This window comes from Orbicella franksi, chromosome 8 (assembly GCF_964199315.1).
Source record: "Orbicella franksi chromosome 8, jaOrbFran1.1, whole genome shotgun sequence".
In the NCBI taxonomy this organism is placed as follows: Eukaryota; Metazoa; Cnidaria; class Anthozoa; order Scleractinia; family Merulinidae; genus Orbicella; species Orbicella franksi.
Window position 1 is genome coordinate 20,294,566 of NC_138152.1, and position 17,197 is coordinate 20,311,762.

Genomic DNA, 17,197 nt, shown 5'->3' on the forward strand with positions numbered 1-17,197 from the left:
TCCTTCTTGGGGCAGTGTCCTGGGAAGTCGATCGCAAGGTACCGTGCCGTAAAATACACAGCGTAGTGACGGATTCGTCCGTGCCAAATGATCCAATTGTATATTATTCAAGGCTACTTTCTCCATTTTTTTCTCATTGGTACACGTCGTAGATGACGACTCGGTTCTCGTTGATCTCCAGCAAGTTCTCGAATTCTCCGTACAACAAGATGGTCAGGTTTTCTCCTGGATTGCCTCCAAAATCGATCACCAGACGCAGCTCACCTTCCTGCTTGGGGTTCAACACTGGACTGTCCAAACATCCATTGGCTGTGTTGTCAAATACAAACATGTTGCATCTCTTGCCGTCCCCCCAGTCCTCTTTTCTGACCATGTTTCCTTTTCCCCTGCACAAAGCTCCTGAGGCTTGGAGGAATCTGTAGTAGCCTCTCTGATCTTTACTGTCCCCATCGTGTTGGAGTTCCAAGGTCTCGTAGGGGTACTCTTCACCTCTCACCAATTGTTTGATGGAAGCGAGATTGAATTTTCCAAAATTGAACGGACTCTCTGTGATGGTTCCGTTGAAGGCAGCCTGTTTCAACATCACCACTACTAACCGATTAGGCAGCTTACTGTGGAAAGGATTGCTGCACTCAAAGTGACGATTGTCATTGGGATGAGAGTAAGTGCGAATTTCACCTCTCACCGTGGGGTAAGTGGCCACTCTTCCACCTTTCATGCTGGTCATGATCTCTCGGTACACCGAGGGAGTCACTCTCACTTGAGACAGGAACAATCTCACTTTCACGTCGGCTTCAGTCAGTCTTAGAGCACTAGCACCGGCCCATCGGACGGTCCACATAGCTGGGGTGTTGAAGTACATGTCAATCTGGATCTGCACGCCAGGTACCAGTAACTTGCTGAGATGAAACACTTCCAGGAAAGGTTTGAACCTCAAGGTCACGGCTTTTCCATCTAGAAACTGGGATCGTCCCAGGACCACGTTCTTGAGATCTTGGGGTAAATCAGTATAATTGGCGTGAGGAGTACCAAAATCCAGCTTATTGGCAGTCAATTCATCGGCATCTCCGTCGTCGGGTACACCGAGACAGTTGTACCAACCACTAGGTGTCAGGATCGATTCACCGTCGTCTCGGTCGTGGTTCAACAGTGTCTCGATGTAGGCTTTGAGGTGGTAAGTGTCCGTCTGCGGGCTGATGAGAGTACCATTCAATCTCACATTGATCTGTTTGAAGAGGGTGTGGGCCAGATTGTTGGCGAGTCCCATGACATCCGCTGTCAACAGATTCGAAGCGTCAGTTTTCTTGACAGTCAATTCCACTTCGAAGAAACTCTCGTTCAAGTCGATGAAGTCTTCTTGAGGATCGACTTGGAAGGTCACTGGATTGATCCCAGTATTGAACGGGTTGATTCTCACCGAACGTCGAGACGTCATGCTGACGTCTGTGGGAGGGGTGCTGAACATGTTCAGTCGAGGGTTACGAACCCCCGCCGACCGGGCATGAGCCACGATGTCCGTCATCGTCTACGTCGTCGTCGTCTTCGTCTCCTTCTCAGAGCTGACTGCACCCAACGATAGTTTGGACGTTTTGACCGTGATGGAAAGATCGATCCGCCTTTATACGTTCGTCGTATTGGGATAAGTCTCACTCGCCTCGAGTAAATGGGATTCATACTCCAAATAGGTCTTTTCTCACTCTTTTCGTCAACGCCCGTTTGATCTCTTGCGTCGCTTTACGTTTCACGGCTCGTGTCGCTCCTCTCTTGACCCCTGCGAGTCCACCTCTCCAATTGGGCTTTCCTCCTTTGCCGCCCGAATTTAAACCTTTTAGACCTTCCGTGGCCGTCTCGGTGATAAAGTCTCTGAGAACGCCGGGACCTCGTTTCTTGACACCTCTCCAAGCCATGCCGAATCCGTCTCCAGATTGCTTCATTTTATCGGGATGAAATCGTACCAACGTTCCACCGATCATTCTTTCTTAAAGTGTAACGTCACGATCGTATTGCCGTCTCCAAACCTCACCAGTTCTCCAGTTGTCTCAGCCACTTGCACCTCTATTATGTCAATGACGTCTTTGCGCACGGGAATATATTGAATGTGGTAAGGCTCGAAATACTGAACACCAGCACCTCTTCGAATCAAGTTGACCTCTCTCAGTAAATCCGTGACTTGATTTCCCACCACGCTACTTCCTCCCACGTCAGAGTAGACGAACAAGGAACGCGAACTGCTTCCCACCACCACCTCGAAAGCTTTGTTCAGGTTCAGAAAACGCCAATTGCAATAGATGCTGAGTCTTAAAAAATCTCCATTTCCTCCTTTATCTGAGGCGACAGTCCAAAAGACAGGTGTTCCATCATCGTCATGTACGTCCCCGACGACGCTAATGTCTGGAATGACATCGTCAAAAAATTCGATCTGCAAGTTAGATCCCAGTTCGTAACCACTGCCGTTCTTTTTGATCCATCCCATTTTCAAAGCCAGTTCAACATTGATGTGTAATGCAGGGACTTGTCCGATCGGACGTAAGGTGTTTTTGTTGTCCGTGACCAGGTCTTCGCCTTCCCACCTTAACAAGACGTAGGTTCTTTTACCATCATTCGTGACATATTTGGCTCCCATTTTGGGTCCAGAGTTTTTGAAGATGCGTTGTCGATCGAAATAGGCGATCATGGATTTCATGAATCCAACTCCATCCACATTGTGGAACACCTCTTTGAGGTCATCCGTGTCGAAGTAAGCTTCTCCATAACTATGTCTAGCACTCGAATCCAAGCGTCTCCATGCGGAAAAGGACAAGATGACTTTATCCTCAGAAGTGGTGAAGGTAGGAAGCGTCACGTGAGCATCTGGCATGGCGATGCTACTCATTCCCACTCTCCATCCTCCGCTTCCATTCAGGCGTATGGGTCGGGGTAACCTGATCTTGAAATGGTTCGCCTTGTTCTCCGGAAACTCGTTCTTACCACTGTGACTGGGTAAACTGACGTAAAAATCACTCATCGTTTGAAATGCAACGTGATCGTGGTCACACCCGAAGCAAAGTTCACCAGTTGTCCGTCGTTCTCCGACACTTGCGTCTCGACAATGTCCAAAAAGGTCGTACGCACCGGTAGATATAGGATGTGTCTCGGTTGAAGGTCGACCACCTCAGGATCGTAACGAACTTGTTTCAACAGATCCGTAACTTGATTTCCCGTCACCATACTCCGTCCCACATTCGAATACACGAACAAGGAACGACGACCGTGACCGAACGCTTCCTCGTAACTACGATCCAGGTTCGTGAAAACCCAATTGATGAAACAACTCAAATGTAATGTGTCCGGGTCGATCTTGTAAAATATCTCGTCCCCGTCATTCTGTCCTATGATCAAGTCTGTGGCTGTGGGTATGACTTCCGTGGGAAATTCCTTCCTCAAGTTGGGTCCCAAGACGTAACCCGGTTGACCGTTTTGCAATTTTTCCATCTTGACCCATTTCATCTTCTTGGCCAATTCGATTCCAATGGACATTCGTGGATAGACGCGTTTACCATGGATCAGGAGGCTGATGCACGTTCTCGAGTTGTCGAGGACGCATTCTCCATTCTCGGCCCGATGCATGACCATGTACAGCAATTCGGTGGGATCGTCGGCTTTGCTCTTTTTCTTGTACATGGTCACGTCGACATCCGTTCGATCTCTCAACCTATGCATGTATCGATCTCGTATCATGTTCATCAACTCGGTACCGGTCCTAGGCGTGAATTCCAAATCACCTTCTCTCGTCACTCCATCTACCTGAGTGTATATGTTTCTAGATGCGTTCACCATATCGATCCACCAGATTTCAAACAGAAGAGAATCTTTCAAATCCATCTTACGCACCGCGGACGGAAACGAGAGGTCACTGATACCCACTTTCCAACCCGACTCTCGCAACTGTAACGGATTCGGCAAACGATTCTTGAAACTGTTGGCCTTGTTGTCCGTGAACTCGCTCGTGCTGGCATTGCTCATCCGTTGCACGTAAAAGTCATCGGCATACTCATTCATCCTTAAAGTGTAATGTCACCGACGTCACGCCCGATTCAAAATCCACCAATCTTCCGTCGTTCTCGGCCAATTGCACCTCCACTATATCCAAAACATTACTGCGCACAGGTTTATATTGAATCTGATTCGGTTCGTACGTCGTCTTGATCGGGTCGTGGGGCACTTCTCTCAATAGGTCCGTCACTCGATTCCCCGTGATCGTGCTACGACCTACATTCGAATACAGGTACATGGGACTGCGAGGCGGAGGGAGGTCCGGATGGACAGTGACTCCACGATAGGTCTTGGCATATTCCTCGTCCAAGTAACTGAAGCGCCAGTTGCAATAGGGACTGAGCTGTAACGTACCGATGCTGTCCAAATTCCAAAAGTCACGAGAGCGATTGGTGTCATGGTTGGTCCAGTCTTTCTTAAAATCAGACGGGACGGTGTCGTTTGGAAAGATCTTGATCATGTTCACGTTCAAGTGAACGGAGTAATACGATTCCTCGTTAATCAAACCCAACGCCTTGACCAGTTTAGGACCAAAATACACTCTGGGACGTTGTCTGTCTCCGGACTCGTTGAGGAACGTGTCGGTGTTGTCCAGAATCAAATCATTCCCCTCCCATCTGAACACGGGGTAGTATTTTTTTCCGTCCGGCGCTCGTAGACTTTCATCCGCGCGATCCATATAATGATACAGGCGATCGTGAAAACGATTGATGAGGTATCGCATGAGAGATCTGCCACTCGTCACTTTGTGTCGGTCACGGTTCAGTTCCTTCCCGTAGACGTTGAATAGCACGCGGTAACGCGCAGGACTCCACGTAATCCCATCGGATTGCAACCTGAACGTTTCAATGGTCCACTCAATACCGAACACATGATCGTCGTCGTCAAAGTCGTGCACCTGAGGGACTGGTACTTGATGCGGTCGTGACGGAGGAATCGGGTAAGAAACGCTCGCCAATCCCACTTTCCATTCCTTGTCGGTTTCAAACAGGAGCGGGTAAGGCAAACAATTCTTGAAACTGTTGGCCTTGTTGTCCGTGAACTCGCTCGTGCTGGCATTGCTCAACAACTGCACGTAAAAGTCTTTCATTGTTTCGTCTTTTTCACGAGCACGTCTTTTTTATCCACCCAACTGTCGTATTTGACTGGCCAACCTTTCCAACGCACCAAGACTTTATCCCCTTTTCGTTTGACGATCTTGTCGATGCGGAACAGATCGTCGTCTTCCACGGTCACCTTTTGCAAATCTTGCGCGTAAAACGTGCCTTCGACTGACGTGCCGTCCCATTCTTCCACTCTGTACGTGGGAACCTTACCAGGACGCACCCTACGTATCACAAACACCTCTTCGGTCCAACCTGGTAAATACCCTTTCTTGAACTGTCGGAACTTCTTGTTCAGTCTCACACGATCCCCGACTTTCAGTGGAGGTTTTCTCGATTTTTTTCCCTTTTCCTTTTTACCGTAAAGAGTCTCCCACACGTCCTCGCTATTGGCTAAAGTCACTTGATCGGGAGCCATCTTGATACTGCGATGATACGATCGACTGTACCCTTGGACCAAATCTTGCAACACGGGTACAAACTTCAGCGTATTCTGCACAGTGAAGTATCGGTACAAACGTTCTTTCAGGGTCCGATTGAACCGTTCCACCACACTGGATTTCGTATCCCCCCGAGTCGAAAAATGATGAATGCCTTTCCGCTTCATCAAATCCTGAAACGTCTTGTTGTAGAATTCCTTCCCGTCGTCCGTCTGAAGATTGATGGGTTTTCTACCTCCTTTCAAGATCTTAGCCATGGCTTCCGTCACCGCTTTACCCGTCTTGCTCTTCAAGGGTTGGACCCAGGCGTGCTTGGAAAACACGTCCACCACCGTCAAGAGATAACGATACCCTCGATTGTACCTTGAAATATTGATCACCTCGATCAAGTCGGCCGTCCACTGCTCGTCGATTCCGAACACCACGACCGGGACCGTCGGAAACCGACGACGTCTAGGTTTGTGCAACGAGTACCCCAAATCCCGTTGCAAGACCTCTCGAGCACGTCGTACCGAGATCTTATTGGCCTTGGCGAATCGCGTCAGACCACCCAGACTACCGGGTCTGGAAGGATCCCGATACCGTCCCAGTAACGTCCCGGTCGAAAGCGGCTTTTGCTTCTTTTTTTGACCTTTCTTCATAGTCGCCAAAGTTTGTAAACGCACTGTCTCCACAACTCGAAACGTTGCTCTCTTACATCGAGATACTTCTCAAATGAATCGGGTTGCTGTTTCAACTACAAGATATAAACGACAAAACGCATCACGTTGGGTTCGACGTCGGTATAGTCAAACATCTCCAAGGGCGAATCACTGAAATTGTCAGGGATGAGTTCACCTTCACCGTATCGCGCATAGACTCTAGTGCACTTGGAACATAAGGTGATCCAACTCCATCGATCGGCCATGGTCACACACACTCTCGAGATCAACCAACTCAATGCATGAGACATAATGATTGAACCCAATTTTTTTATTTCAACTTTCTTATATGTACAAAAAACGTCGTGCCTGATTGGTTCTTACGAAAACACAACTCTGATTGGCTATCGAAAAAGAAGGCAAAAGACTACTGACTAGTTATTACACACCTAGTTGTCATCGGATGAAAAGTAATCAATATGTTCCATGTTCTTACAATCTTGACCATACTCCTCATCATAGTCTTCCTCAAAGGTATCCATGGCATAATATTTACAACGTTTCCAACAACAATCACTTTTACCGGGTCTCCACCTCAGGGCTTCCTCCTCGTCCCCATTCACATAGAATGCTTGTCGCATACTCTCCTTGCACCCTCCACACAGGTCATTCTGATCAGCTTCAAGGGCACGAAAGAAAAACCGATCCTTCCACAGATCACGCTGACGCATGATATCATTGATCAACTCTTCCAACTTCAGACACGTTTCCTTGTGATCGCACTTGTTGAAAGTCAGAAACGACTCCACCCTGGGACTCTTGTCTGACTCCATCACCCGTCGTGATAGGTCACGAGCGAACCGCAAGGGTTCAAACAGATCACGGATGGCATCACCCATCATGTACGTGAGGTTATCGGTGGCAATCAAACAGGAACGCTCCGCGTCCAGGGTGGGATCACTACAATGAATAAACCTGAAATGGTTGGTACAACTTCTATACATCACGCGACACCACTCACCACAGAAAAGGTACACCTTTTCGTTCCTCTTCATTAACTCCAAAATAGTACCACCCCAGTCAGGACGACGTCTCATCAAGAGCTCAAAAGACCACAGACAATCAGGTATAGTCCCTAACGGTTCGAAGAGATTGTCAAAAATGTACCTGTCCACTTTTGCATCCGCAATGGCATCGAGATCTCTTAAAGTGTATACCTTCTCATCCACAGTCTGCTGCACTAGTTCCCGAATCTGGTTTGAGTTGCTGTAGTAAGTCATCTTGAAACACACTCTCCGACGGCCTCGTTAAACTTCTTTCCTTCTAGATCCGCTCGTTTAGTGATCTCCAAGCCCGCCAAATGAGGATAGCAACTCTGGTCGCCCCAGTCTATCAAGTGCCTCTGAAGCCTATAGTACAAAGGGGAGACGACGTGCAATTCTAAGTCAAATATCTTCCCATGCAACGATCTTTTGCCTTCTTCTAGTCTAGCCAAAATCCTAGAAGCTCTATTCAACTCTTGTCTCAGATCTTCAATAATCTCTTCCACCGCTCTCTCATCCAAAATCCTATGGGTCATCACTGCACCAAGAGCAAGTCGAGAATGATTCACTGCGTCAAACGGGCTCCTTTTATACCCGCAGCGCACCCCCACTTTCACTCAGTACACGTACTTTCACGGATCACGCGCCATTTTTCAATCCACCAATCAGAATGAAGACCATCACATGATCCCATCACACCACACGTCTACGATTGGTCGTAAAAAACGTCCATAAAGTCGAACCACGCATTCCATCACGAGTCACTTTTCAACCGGCACCATGGATTCACACGTCGAACCCGAGAAGAAAAAGAGAAAATCGTCTAAAAAGAAGGAGGCTCGTAAGAAACTGAAACTGGTCCTACCCAAGAGAGTAGAAGGAGAAGGAGGTAAACAACTAAAATCCACCTTAGATAGATGGTTATTCAAAAAACCTCGTTCCAGACTACGTTTCAAAGAACGCGTCCTCCTCAAAGAGATCACACCGGACTCTGTCAGTTGGACCACTGTGCCTCTCAAAGGCTTCTCGCAGCCATGGAGCGTCTTTTCAATCAAACGTCAAGAAGTCAAAAGCCAAATGAAAAGTAACCATTACAGGCGAAGGCAAAGACTGACACCCATAAACGTGCGAAAAACCACCCACATCCTAGAAACCATGCTACGGGAAAACACCTTATTGGGATACTAACTCAATCTCTATCTTATTCATATAGACTCAAAGCTACCTGCCATTCAAGGCGGATGCCTGACCGTGCTAGAAGAATCACCTCCACCCGCCATTCAAGTCCTGGAACCTATAGGACTCGACAGGTTCAAGAAATACAACGTCGTAGAATCACCACCTGAAGTGTCGGAGGAATTCGACCCCGATCAGTTCCTGAACCAACTGAAAACACAAGATCACACCTGCCCGCGTTGCATGGTACCCATGGAATTTGGAAGTGTGCAAACCCCAGACGGTAGTATCTGGGAGTATTACCGATGCCCCTCTTCCAGATTCTACACCAAGTGTTATGTGACCTGTGGTGCCAACGAAGTAAGCGCCTACCTGAAACGCGTCGACGAACAGACCCACCCATGCTACAGGAACATCGACCCAGCTCGTTTCCGATGTCTATGCAACAAGTCCCTGGTCTTAGCCACCTCCCACTCCCAGTCCAACCCAGACAGGCTCTATCTCAAGTGTCCAAAGCGTACCTGCAAGTTCTTTCAATGGATCAACGAATACCCACGAGGGATCGCCGAAGCAAAACTGATTCATGGACAAAACCCAAACTAAGAAAGAGACACACAGACACAGTTTTTTTGTAAAAAACACACTCTGGTTTTTTTTAATTCACATTTGGCAACTTATCTTCCGCATCGATCATCTATCGCATTGTTCTTTGAGTACCTTGGTTGAAAACGCTATAATAAAAATTGATTACATTGATATAACGTCTACAAGTGTTCCTTTGTCTCTGAGTCCATGTGGACTGGAACGGTTCGAAGTTGTAACACAACATCATTCGGTGAAATGTCACTCGGTCTACTGGCGGCTTCACTTTCATGTCCCACACAAGGTTCCTTCGAATGGCCAGGATCGCATTAGACAATGTTCTACCGAACACCTTCTGTATGATTCGGTACTTGCGCTGACTTCGTGTCCAGTTCTCTCGCTGTTCGTCCATAAAGAACAAGACCTGGTGGAGCATCACCTCTAACTGACTCGAGTCTTTGAATCGTATCAGCCAACGGCGACCCGCCAACAAATCCCGGATTGGGAAATTCATGTCCTCGTAAAATCGGGTCCAGGCCTCATCCATCCGATCAATCGCCTCCTCGTAGGTAGTCTCAGGCTTTCTCGGCACATGGTTTTGCAGACCAATCTCTCTAAGGGCCATGGTAGCGCTCAATACAAGTTTCAAAAACTCAGAGTGAAGAGCGGACGACGCTGATTCGCTTTATGCAGATCCGTCCAGCCAATCAAAGATCAAGACGAAGTCACGTGTTCCTACAGACCCAGGGGATAGGGGGTATCCCACTACCACGCCCACTCACGGTCGGAGACTGGAACCCGTCGTACCGTGTGTATAAAACAAGCGGGTCTGACCGTTCACTTTTCACTCTGAGTTTTCAGGCAAAGACTTGTATGAGCGCCTATTATAGAAGACTGTGGATAGTATCGTTGCTGTGGCTTCTCAAATTACCAAGTGAGTATGGAAGTGTTAGAACGATGTAATACCGAGTTGACTACCCTGGGAAAGCGAGTGCGAGAATGGATGAAGGACGAAGAGACCCCCTCGTACAGGGACCTAGAACAACTTTTAGGTATCATCAGGGTGGCCCTGGACGAAATAGATCTTTTGTTCCTAGAAGAGATGCTGGGGGTCGCTGACGAGGACGATATCAACGATTTAGTGATTCATGTAGACTGGGCTCACAACACTTACCAACGATTATTATAAATTTTCAGACATGGAATCCCCCTGTTGTTATGTATGCAAACAAACGAGACCCTGCTGCCGCCAACCGATCTCAGAGTTGGGTAAATATGGAAACCACACCAAATTCATCCACTCCATCTCGGGACCGCTGAGAGAAGCCTGGGGACTAGGGTGCGTCTATACAACCTGCTGCGGGGCCATCTATGGCACGTACCACAATAAGGAGACTTACCGTTACGAACCCGTTTTCTTGGGAAAGCATTATGATGAGGCATTAAACAGAGTCAATCATGTCAAATCTTTTCTTTATTATGATCATGAAGAAGAAAAAAAGGGCGCAGGTCATTAGGATCATGCACACGTCCCACCCTGTAATCAACAAGTGTCCAATAAAAAGTCGTTTTTGTTCTATTTTTCAGACTCCATGTCATTTCCTAAACCAAAATGTATATGGTGTGAGGAAGGATACACTAACAAATACGGACTCCAGAACTATTTTCTCACCACGTGTTGCAACCAATTCTTTCACGGAACCTGTAAAGCCCTCCACACTTGGTGGTTGCACCCTACCCAAAGACTCTGCCCTCATTGTAAAACCATGAATTTCGGACTACCTCACCATGACATCCACAAAACCAAGTCCTAAAGAGGTAAGCGCTTCGATGGTCTAATGGTTAAGACGTTGAGTTGTGGCCTCAAAGACCCAGGTTCGATTCCTGGTCGCGGCATTAAAAATTTTTTTCTTTTTCCATAGAGACCCCTGGCCTGTAAAATCTATTTGGACGAACCCCACCACGACGAAGATGTTATGCTCCTCTTTCTCACCCAACATTTTCCCCACCCATGGTACACGAGAAGAGACCTCTCCAATGTCTGGCCCTTCGGACGCATTTTCGAATCCTCCTCAGGCTTTCACGGAGAATTTCTCACTCCCCAAACCATGATGTTATCCCTCGTGCACCTGGGAACCAATGACGTGCAAGCACTCAAGATGATGCAAAAAATCACGCAACAAACCCTGTACATTCTCTCGTTAAAGGATCTTTATTAGTTTTTTGTTACAAGCATAAATAAAAATGTTTTTTCACTCCTCTGATGGTGGTGGTGACGTCATCGTTTCGATAAATGCTTGGTACGCCAACTCTTCTCTGTCGCCCCAACCGCTCTTCCACTCTTTCCATCCGGCCTCAAAGCTCTCCGGCAACCTCTCCAAACACAAGGGGTCCCTATCCTCCAGAGACTCGTCATTAAGCATCCTCTTTGACATGGCTTGTCTGAACCTGATCACATCATCCGCCAGCTTCGTCATCTCTTTCTTCAGGAGGTTATCCGTACTGGTACTAACGGCGCTTTTCATAATCTTTCCAAGAAGATTATCCTTCACAGCCTGCAACACTCTAGACGCAAATTCCTCTCTCGGAATGTCGTCCGGCAATTCTCCTGCAGGAATACTAATCACCTCCACCTTCGTCTTGCTCTCCTCCGAGGCCATCTTGTCACCGATCTCGTAACAATAATGCCAACTCCCCAAACCCACCACCTTTTTATTCCCATCCGAACCCTCTCATTGGTTCACGCCTTCATTTGAACAACCTCGATTTCATGCATTTTTGGACATGCGCATGCGCGCGAGCTATGACGTCATTTTCGGTGGGCGCCATGTTTTGCTACCAAAGGGGCCATCTTGGATTTTACATTTTAAGAGAATGTATGGGAAAAGCTTGGTCACGTGGTATCATCCCTGGCTCCTGATTGGTTACGGCCCCTATCAGCGTCTATTACTACTATTGTAATTTAATTGAAACATATTGTAGCAAACTGTATTGATTCCTCAATTATAAATAAAAGTCCTAAAATTATTGAGCATTATTACGTCTGCACATCAAGTCATTGATTTTCACACCCGTTAACCAATGTCATTAATTTGGTGGATTGCACTACAACAGCATTAAAAAAACAAAAACAAAACAAAAAAACTGCCCCGTGCCCTTCTAAGACTCGCTTCTTACTGAGAAAACCAGGCGAGCGGTCATCAAACGAGAAACAACTATTAATGATCGTTCAAATGGGGGTCTTAAAATGATAGATATACAGGCATTTAGTAAGTTCGTAAGAGCTACTTAGAATAAAAAAATATATATTTAGATTGAGAGAAACGGAGAAATGGAAGAATTCTTTTGATATTGAGTTAGAGAGACATGGAGGCTCAATAGTCCTAACTAGGAACCGAAACAAAAAAGACACCATAAAGAACCTCAAGATTAAGACTGTTAATCTGGGGGAGAGTTAATTTTGATGAACACATAATGTCCTATAAACAATCTCTTGAACAACTTTTGAGGCACAATTCACTCGTAAGAATCTGACAACTGACATTTGTAATCAGATTTATTGACAACACACCAGAGGTTTTAGCCCTTGATATTCTTTTGAAATTCATTGAAACATTATTACTTTGTCCTTTGTACGTGTAGTTTAATATTCATGCTGTTTAGATTGTTTTTAGGTCCAAACCATCGCATCTATCTTTCATAACAGTGCAAAGTATCGAAAAAAGAAATTCAGTAAGAAGTAAGGAGTTTTCGGTTTACTTTTCCAATAAATTTCCGTACCATTTGTCATCATTTCGAAATTTTCAGAATATTTGGTTGAATAGAAAGAGCGCTAGGAGAGGTTTTAGGTCTTCAATTAATTATCAACAGCCACTTAACTCACAACTAGCAAAAATTTGACCGAGAAATAGACAAAATTTTGAATGATAACTGACATTTAAATACCTTCCTCCACCCCATACGTTGGCTAAGATTAACAAAATGCCGTAGCTCAAGTACACATGCTCACACTAAACTGCTTTCCACAAAATGCACGCGCCCCCAACCCGTAATCAGAAGAAATGGTACAAGATTGTAACCAGAATGATGCCTACCAGCTTGCCTCTAAATATATAAACGAAAGGTACGATAACTCTTGAATTCAAATTCCAATTCTTGCTTACACGAATAGCAACAAAAAGACTTCCAAACAAAAACTGGAATAAAAGACAACCCAAACTGTTACTTTTGTAATGGAGAACGGGAGAAACCACTCCATATTTTTGGTGCTAAGGTGGTCCAATTTCTAGCATGATGTAACTGTGGAGCTCTCTTTGCTCTGGACATACAATAGACATACCTGTCGCACCTGTTGCTCTATGCGGTAAGTGCTTTTTTCACGCCTAATTGGCATTTCCTTGATACCCAATAACATTCCATAAGCATCTCTTGCATTCAAGGTCTTTTTAGTCTCACAGTGTTAATACAATATATTGATACAGCAGATGTAACGCAAGAAAATTAAAGTGTACCGTATTTGGACTATTTGGATGCCTCCATATGCAGTGTCAATAAATCCTGTGTTTGAAATCTGTAGTTTAGCTACAATATCAGACAAAAAAGTTGGGACACGAAGCAAGTTCTCTCCTCCCCCCCACTTACGTACAATGTTGATAATCGGGAGATTTTTTCCCTTTTTGTTGAAAAAAACGCGACGTTTTCCAACATTGATTAGTGGGGATGGGTAATACGTGATCCAGCTCAACTACCCCAACTACTTTTGTCCGGGATTGTAGCTTTTCCTTGAATGTATTTATCAGGTCATCTGTAGGCTTTTATACATTATGCTTATACTTTCCCACTAAAATGCTCCACGTTAATGCTTCATTTTCCCCACTAAAATGCTCGGTCTCCCTGCAAAGTCACTAAAATGCTCGGTTAATGATCATACATAGGTTTTTTTTTTTTATTTTAAAAATTATAACGTTTTAACACAATTAACGGCTCAGGGTGCTTAAAAAACTTATAACTCATCGTGCATAATACTTTTAATGATAATCTTTTAATTTGACTGCCGCTAACCTCTCCTCAGTTTCTACTCGGCTCTATTAGGGTGGCATTTGAAATTTTTGCAATCTCAAGTTAAGTCTTCATTTTCTCGTAACATATCATTTTTATTTTTATTTTCTGTAAGCGGAGAAAATAATTTTTCGGGAAATGCCATTAAAATGCTTAAATAATGCTTAATGCTTTTGCCTCACTAGAATACTCGATAAATGCTAGCATAATGTACAAAAGCCTAATCATCTGGGGTTTTATTCTCACCCAGCGGTTTACTATATTCTCAGATCTGGACACCATTGAGAACTTCCAATAAAAGTGACAACATTTCCATGTAGCTGTTGGCATAGAGGCGGAGATATACAGTAAAATTGTGTTGCAAGAGAACCGAGCTTTTCAAAATTAAGTTCACCTGGCACGTTAAACGGCAAAACTAATTCAGCTGGACCGAGCGTCAGCCGCTTGCCGAGCATGCCTACGCAATTCCTAAACATTGCTGGGGTTAACAGTATGCTTTCCACTCAAATATAGCGAAGCTCTGGTGGCCCGAACCCAAGCGAAGAACATTACCCATATAGGAAAGAAAGGGAAACCCATGAACGACCCATCAACTGATTTTCTACTGGTTATCATGGCTAACGGTATTACTCGTGGGCGCGTACGCATGACACCGACGACGACGACGACGACGACGACGACGACGACGACGGAATCGCGCAACATGGCGGCCATACTCCAAATAATAGGTTGACAGAGACATACAGCCTTGGTTTACCGTGTACTTCTTTGACATTGGACATCCTGTTATGATCAATTGACACCTGCCAAAACAAGGTATCTGCTGACCAATATCACGTGATCACATCGCGGGCTCAAGTTAACAGCTCATCGAGGTCACGTGTTTTTTCGCAGTTGACCGCTGACCAAGTGCTCTTTTTCAATTGGGTTGCGGGCTCATGTCAGGTTAAGGTGGTATGGTACCCTCAAATGGACCAAAAAGTTTGTTTAAATATGGTGAAGAAAGATCATTTGAGCGCTATTGCACTCAAGAAGAGAAATTAAATTTCTGGAGTTTTACTCAAAATGGTTGCTATGGAAACCAGCCTCAGCCTTTTGAGGTAGTGTTTTATAGTATTGACGCCAACACTTTCTGCTCTTTTACAAAAGAAGATTTGACTGTCAAATAAGTATATCGTGCAAGTTTCTGTTTTGTTCTGTGCAATGAACCTAAGTTTCGACAGTTAATTCTTATTTTCAGTGCTTTTTACAGGCTTTATTTGGAAATAACCTTACTTTTTACCACACCCAATGGACAAATCATCTCATGTCACGTGACAGACCTTGAAATGTTACGATTTTTTTGGTTTATAATATCACGACACTATTGGTCTTTGATGAGCCCAAGTTTCGGGAATTCTACCCAAAAACCTTGCAAAGTAGAAATGTTGGCGCGAAGTCAGTCGGTACAAAAGTAAACTTTTGAGAAAAATGCACTTTAAGTTTCTTACACGAAGTATTAAGCATTTAAAGAGCCACAAATAGCGGGGGGTGCAGGTTGGATCTTGGGGGAGGGGGTGCAATGGTGCTTCTATTTTGTAAAAAGTTACCGCAGTTGTGGGAAATATTCCTTTTCATAAGGGAAATGAATGAGCCTGTGATGGCAATTTGAAGCAAAGCTTTTCACAGATAATTATACCAATCGAGTTGTGCATGTCTAAAAAGTTTTTTTCTAAATAGTTTCGTTCATATAAGTTAAAAATAATCTATATTTTTGGTCACGTTCTTATAGTAAACAGTCGTTGCTATGGCCGTTGCTAAGTGAAAAAACTTATACCACTGTGTACTTTCCTTAAATTTCACACTAATCTGGAAGGAAATTCGGCAAGATCGTTTCAAAATGTTTTTGACAAGTCCTCAAGGGTCTTAAATCTTGCATTTCCAAGAAATTGAATTTTTCATGAACATCGCCATATTTTAGGGTACCATACCCCCTTAACTTGCAGGAAAAAGGGCAGGCTTGTTCGGAAGCCAGGATTAAAAGTTAACCGATCGCCCCATGTAAGGGAATCCGGAATCCGGAATCCAACATATTTTTGCCTTTGTAATCCGGAATCCAGGCCTTTGGAATCCGGAATCCAGCCTTTGGAATCCGGAATCTAGCCTCTGGAATCCGGAATCCTACCTCTCGAAACCTTCACTGTAAAAACTTTGATATCTGCTCGACTGCTCACTTGAAAGTATCATATTTGTCAACACGGCGGTGTTGTGGTCTTTGATTCTTAAATAGGCCAGGGCGCATGCATCATTTGTTGAAGATCACCATTTTGACATGCACTGTATTGTCTTTGTGTCAGATTTGTGCCATTTTTGGCCCTGAAATAACTTCAAGTACAGCGTACTTTTTTAGAACTGTCAACACTGTTCACGGGAGTTGCTTGGCCCCATAGGGGGTTTCATTATTCCTGTACGTCGCCCGGTTTTCGGTATCAAGATATAAGGAATCGAAGTTAATGCCGGAAAGTCCTGAATTCTCAATAAATGCGATTGCGGTGGAAGCGGTAGTTGACGAGCCTGCTTAAAGATAAAATCGAAGCTTAACCATTTAAAATTTTTGTCCAGGATGTACACCCCATGGCGTAACGCTTGCAGGCGCCAGTCAATTGTTAAGTTACTTTTTAAATTTCCGGCAAGCGAGAAATTCGAGCTAGTGTGTTTATTCACTATTTCGACTGTTGGATCTACTGTTCGACATTGCGTTGAGGATTCTAAAAGATGGGAAAACACCGGAGAAAGCATAAAGCTGAGCGGGAAAGGTATGTAGTAGTCATAAAAGTTTGTTTTAGACTCCTGCTTACGTGAATTCATGTGTGACATGTGTCGGGTATATGAACATCAAGAGAAATCTTTGTGCGGCATTTTGAATTAATTCGATTGTTTCTCGAACTTATGTTTTCACTTGAATTCGTATGCAGGAGTCCAAGAAAAAGAAGAAAAAAAAACAAAAACAAGACAAGGAAATTGCAAGGTTTGTAGGGTTAATTACGAAGTCCCGAGAAGTACGTTCCGAGAAGTACGTTCTCTTTCGATCTCTAGCTCTGACACGTGCGATTATCGGCATCTGCTTGTCAATGGGCAAATAT

At 44.8% G+C, this 17,197-nt stretch overlaps 1 protein-coding gene and 1 long non-coding RNA gene across 2 annotated transcripts in view; both read right to left on the reverse strand.

Annotated features, from left to right (window-relative positions):
• LOC145494600 (uncharacterized) overlaps positions 1-17,197 on the reverse strand; it is a 40,220-nt gene that overhangs the window by 21,951 nt on the left and 1,072 nt on the right. The window lies entirely within an intron of this gene.
• LOC145494681 (uncharacterized) lies at positions 3,964-5,217 on the reverse strand. Its single transcript, XM_081474228.1, has one exon. It carries the CDS (start codon positions 5,120-5,122, stop codon positions 4,031-4,033), a length of 1,092 nt encoding a protein of 363 aa, XP_081330354.1. The 5' UTR covers positions 5,123-5,217; the 3' UTR covers positions 3,964-4,030.

Excerpts from the sequence above, each read along its gene's own strand:
- LOC145494681 (XM_081474228.1), bottom strand. The coding sequence starts at position 5,122 with ATGAAAGACTTTTACGTGCAGTTGTTGAGCAATGCCAGCACGAGCGAG.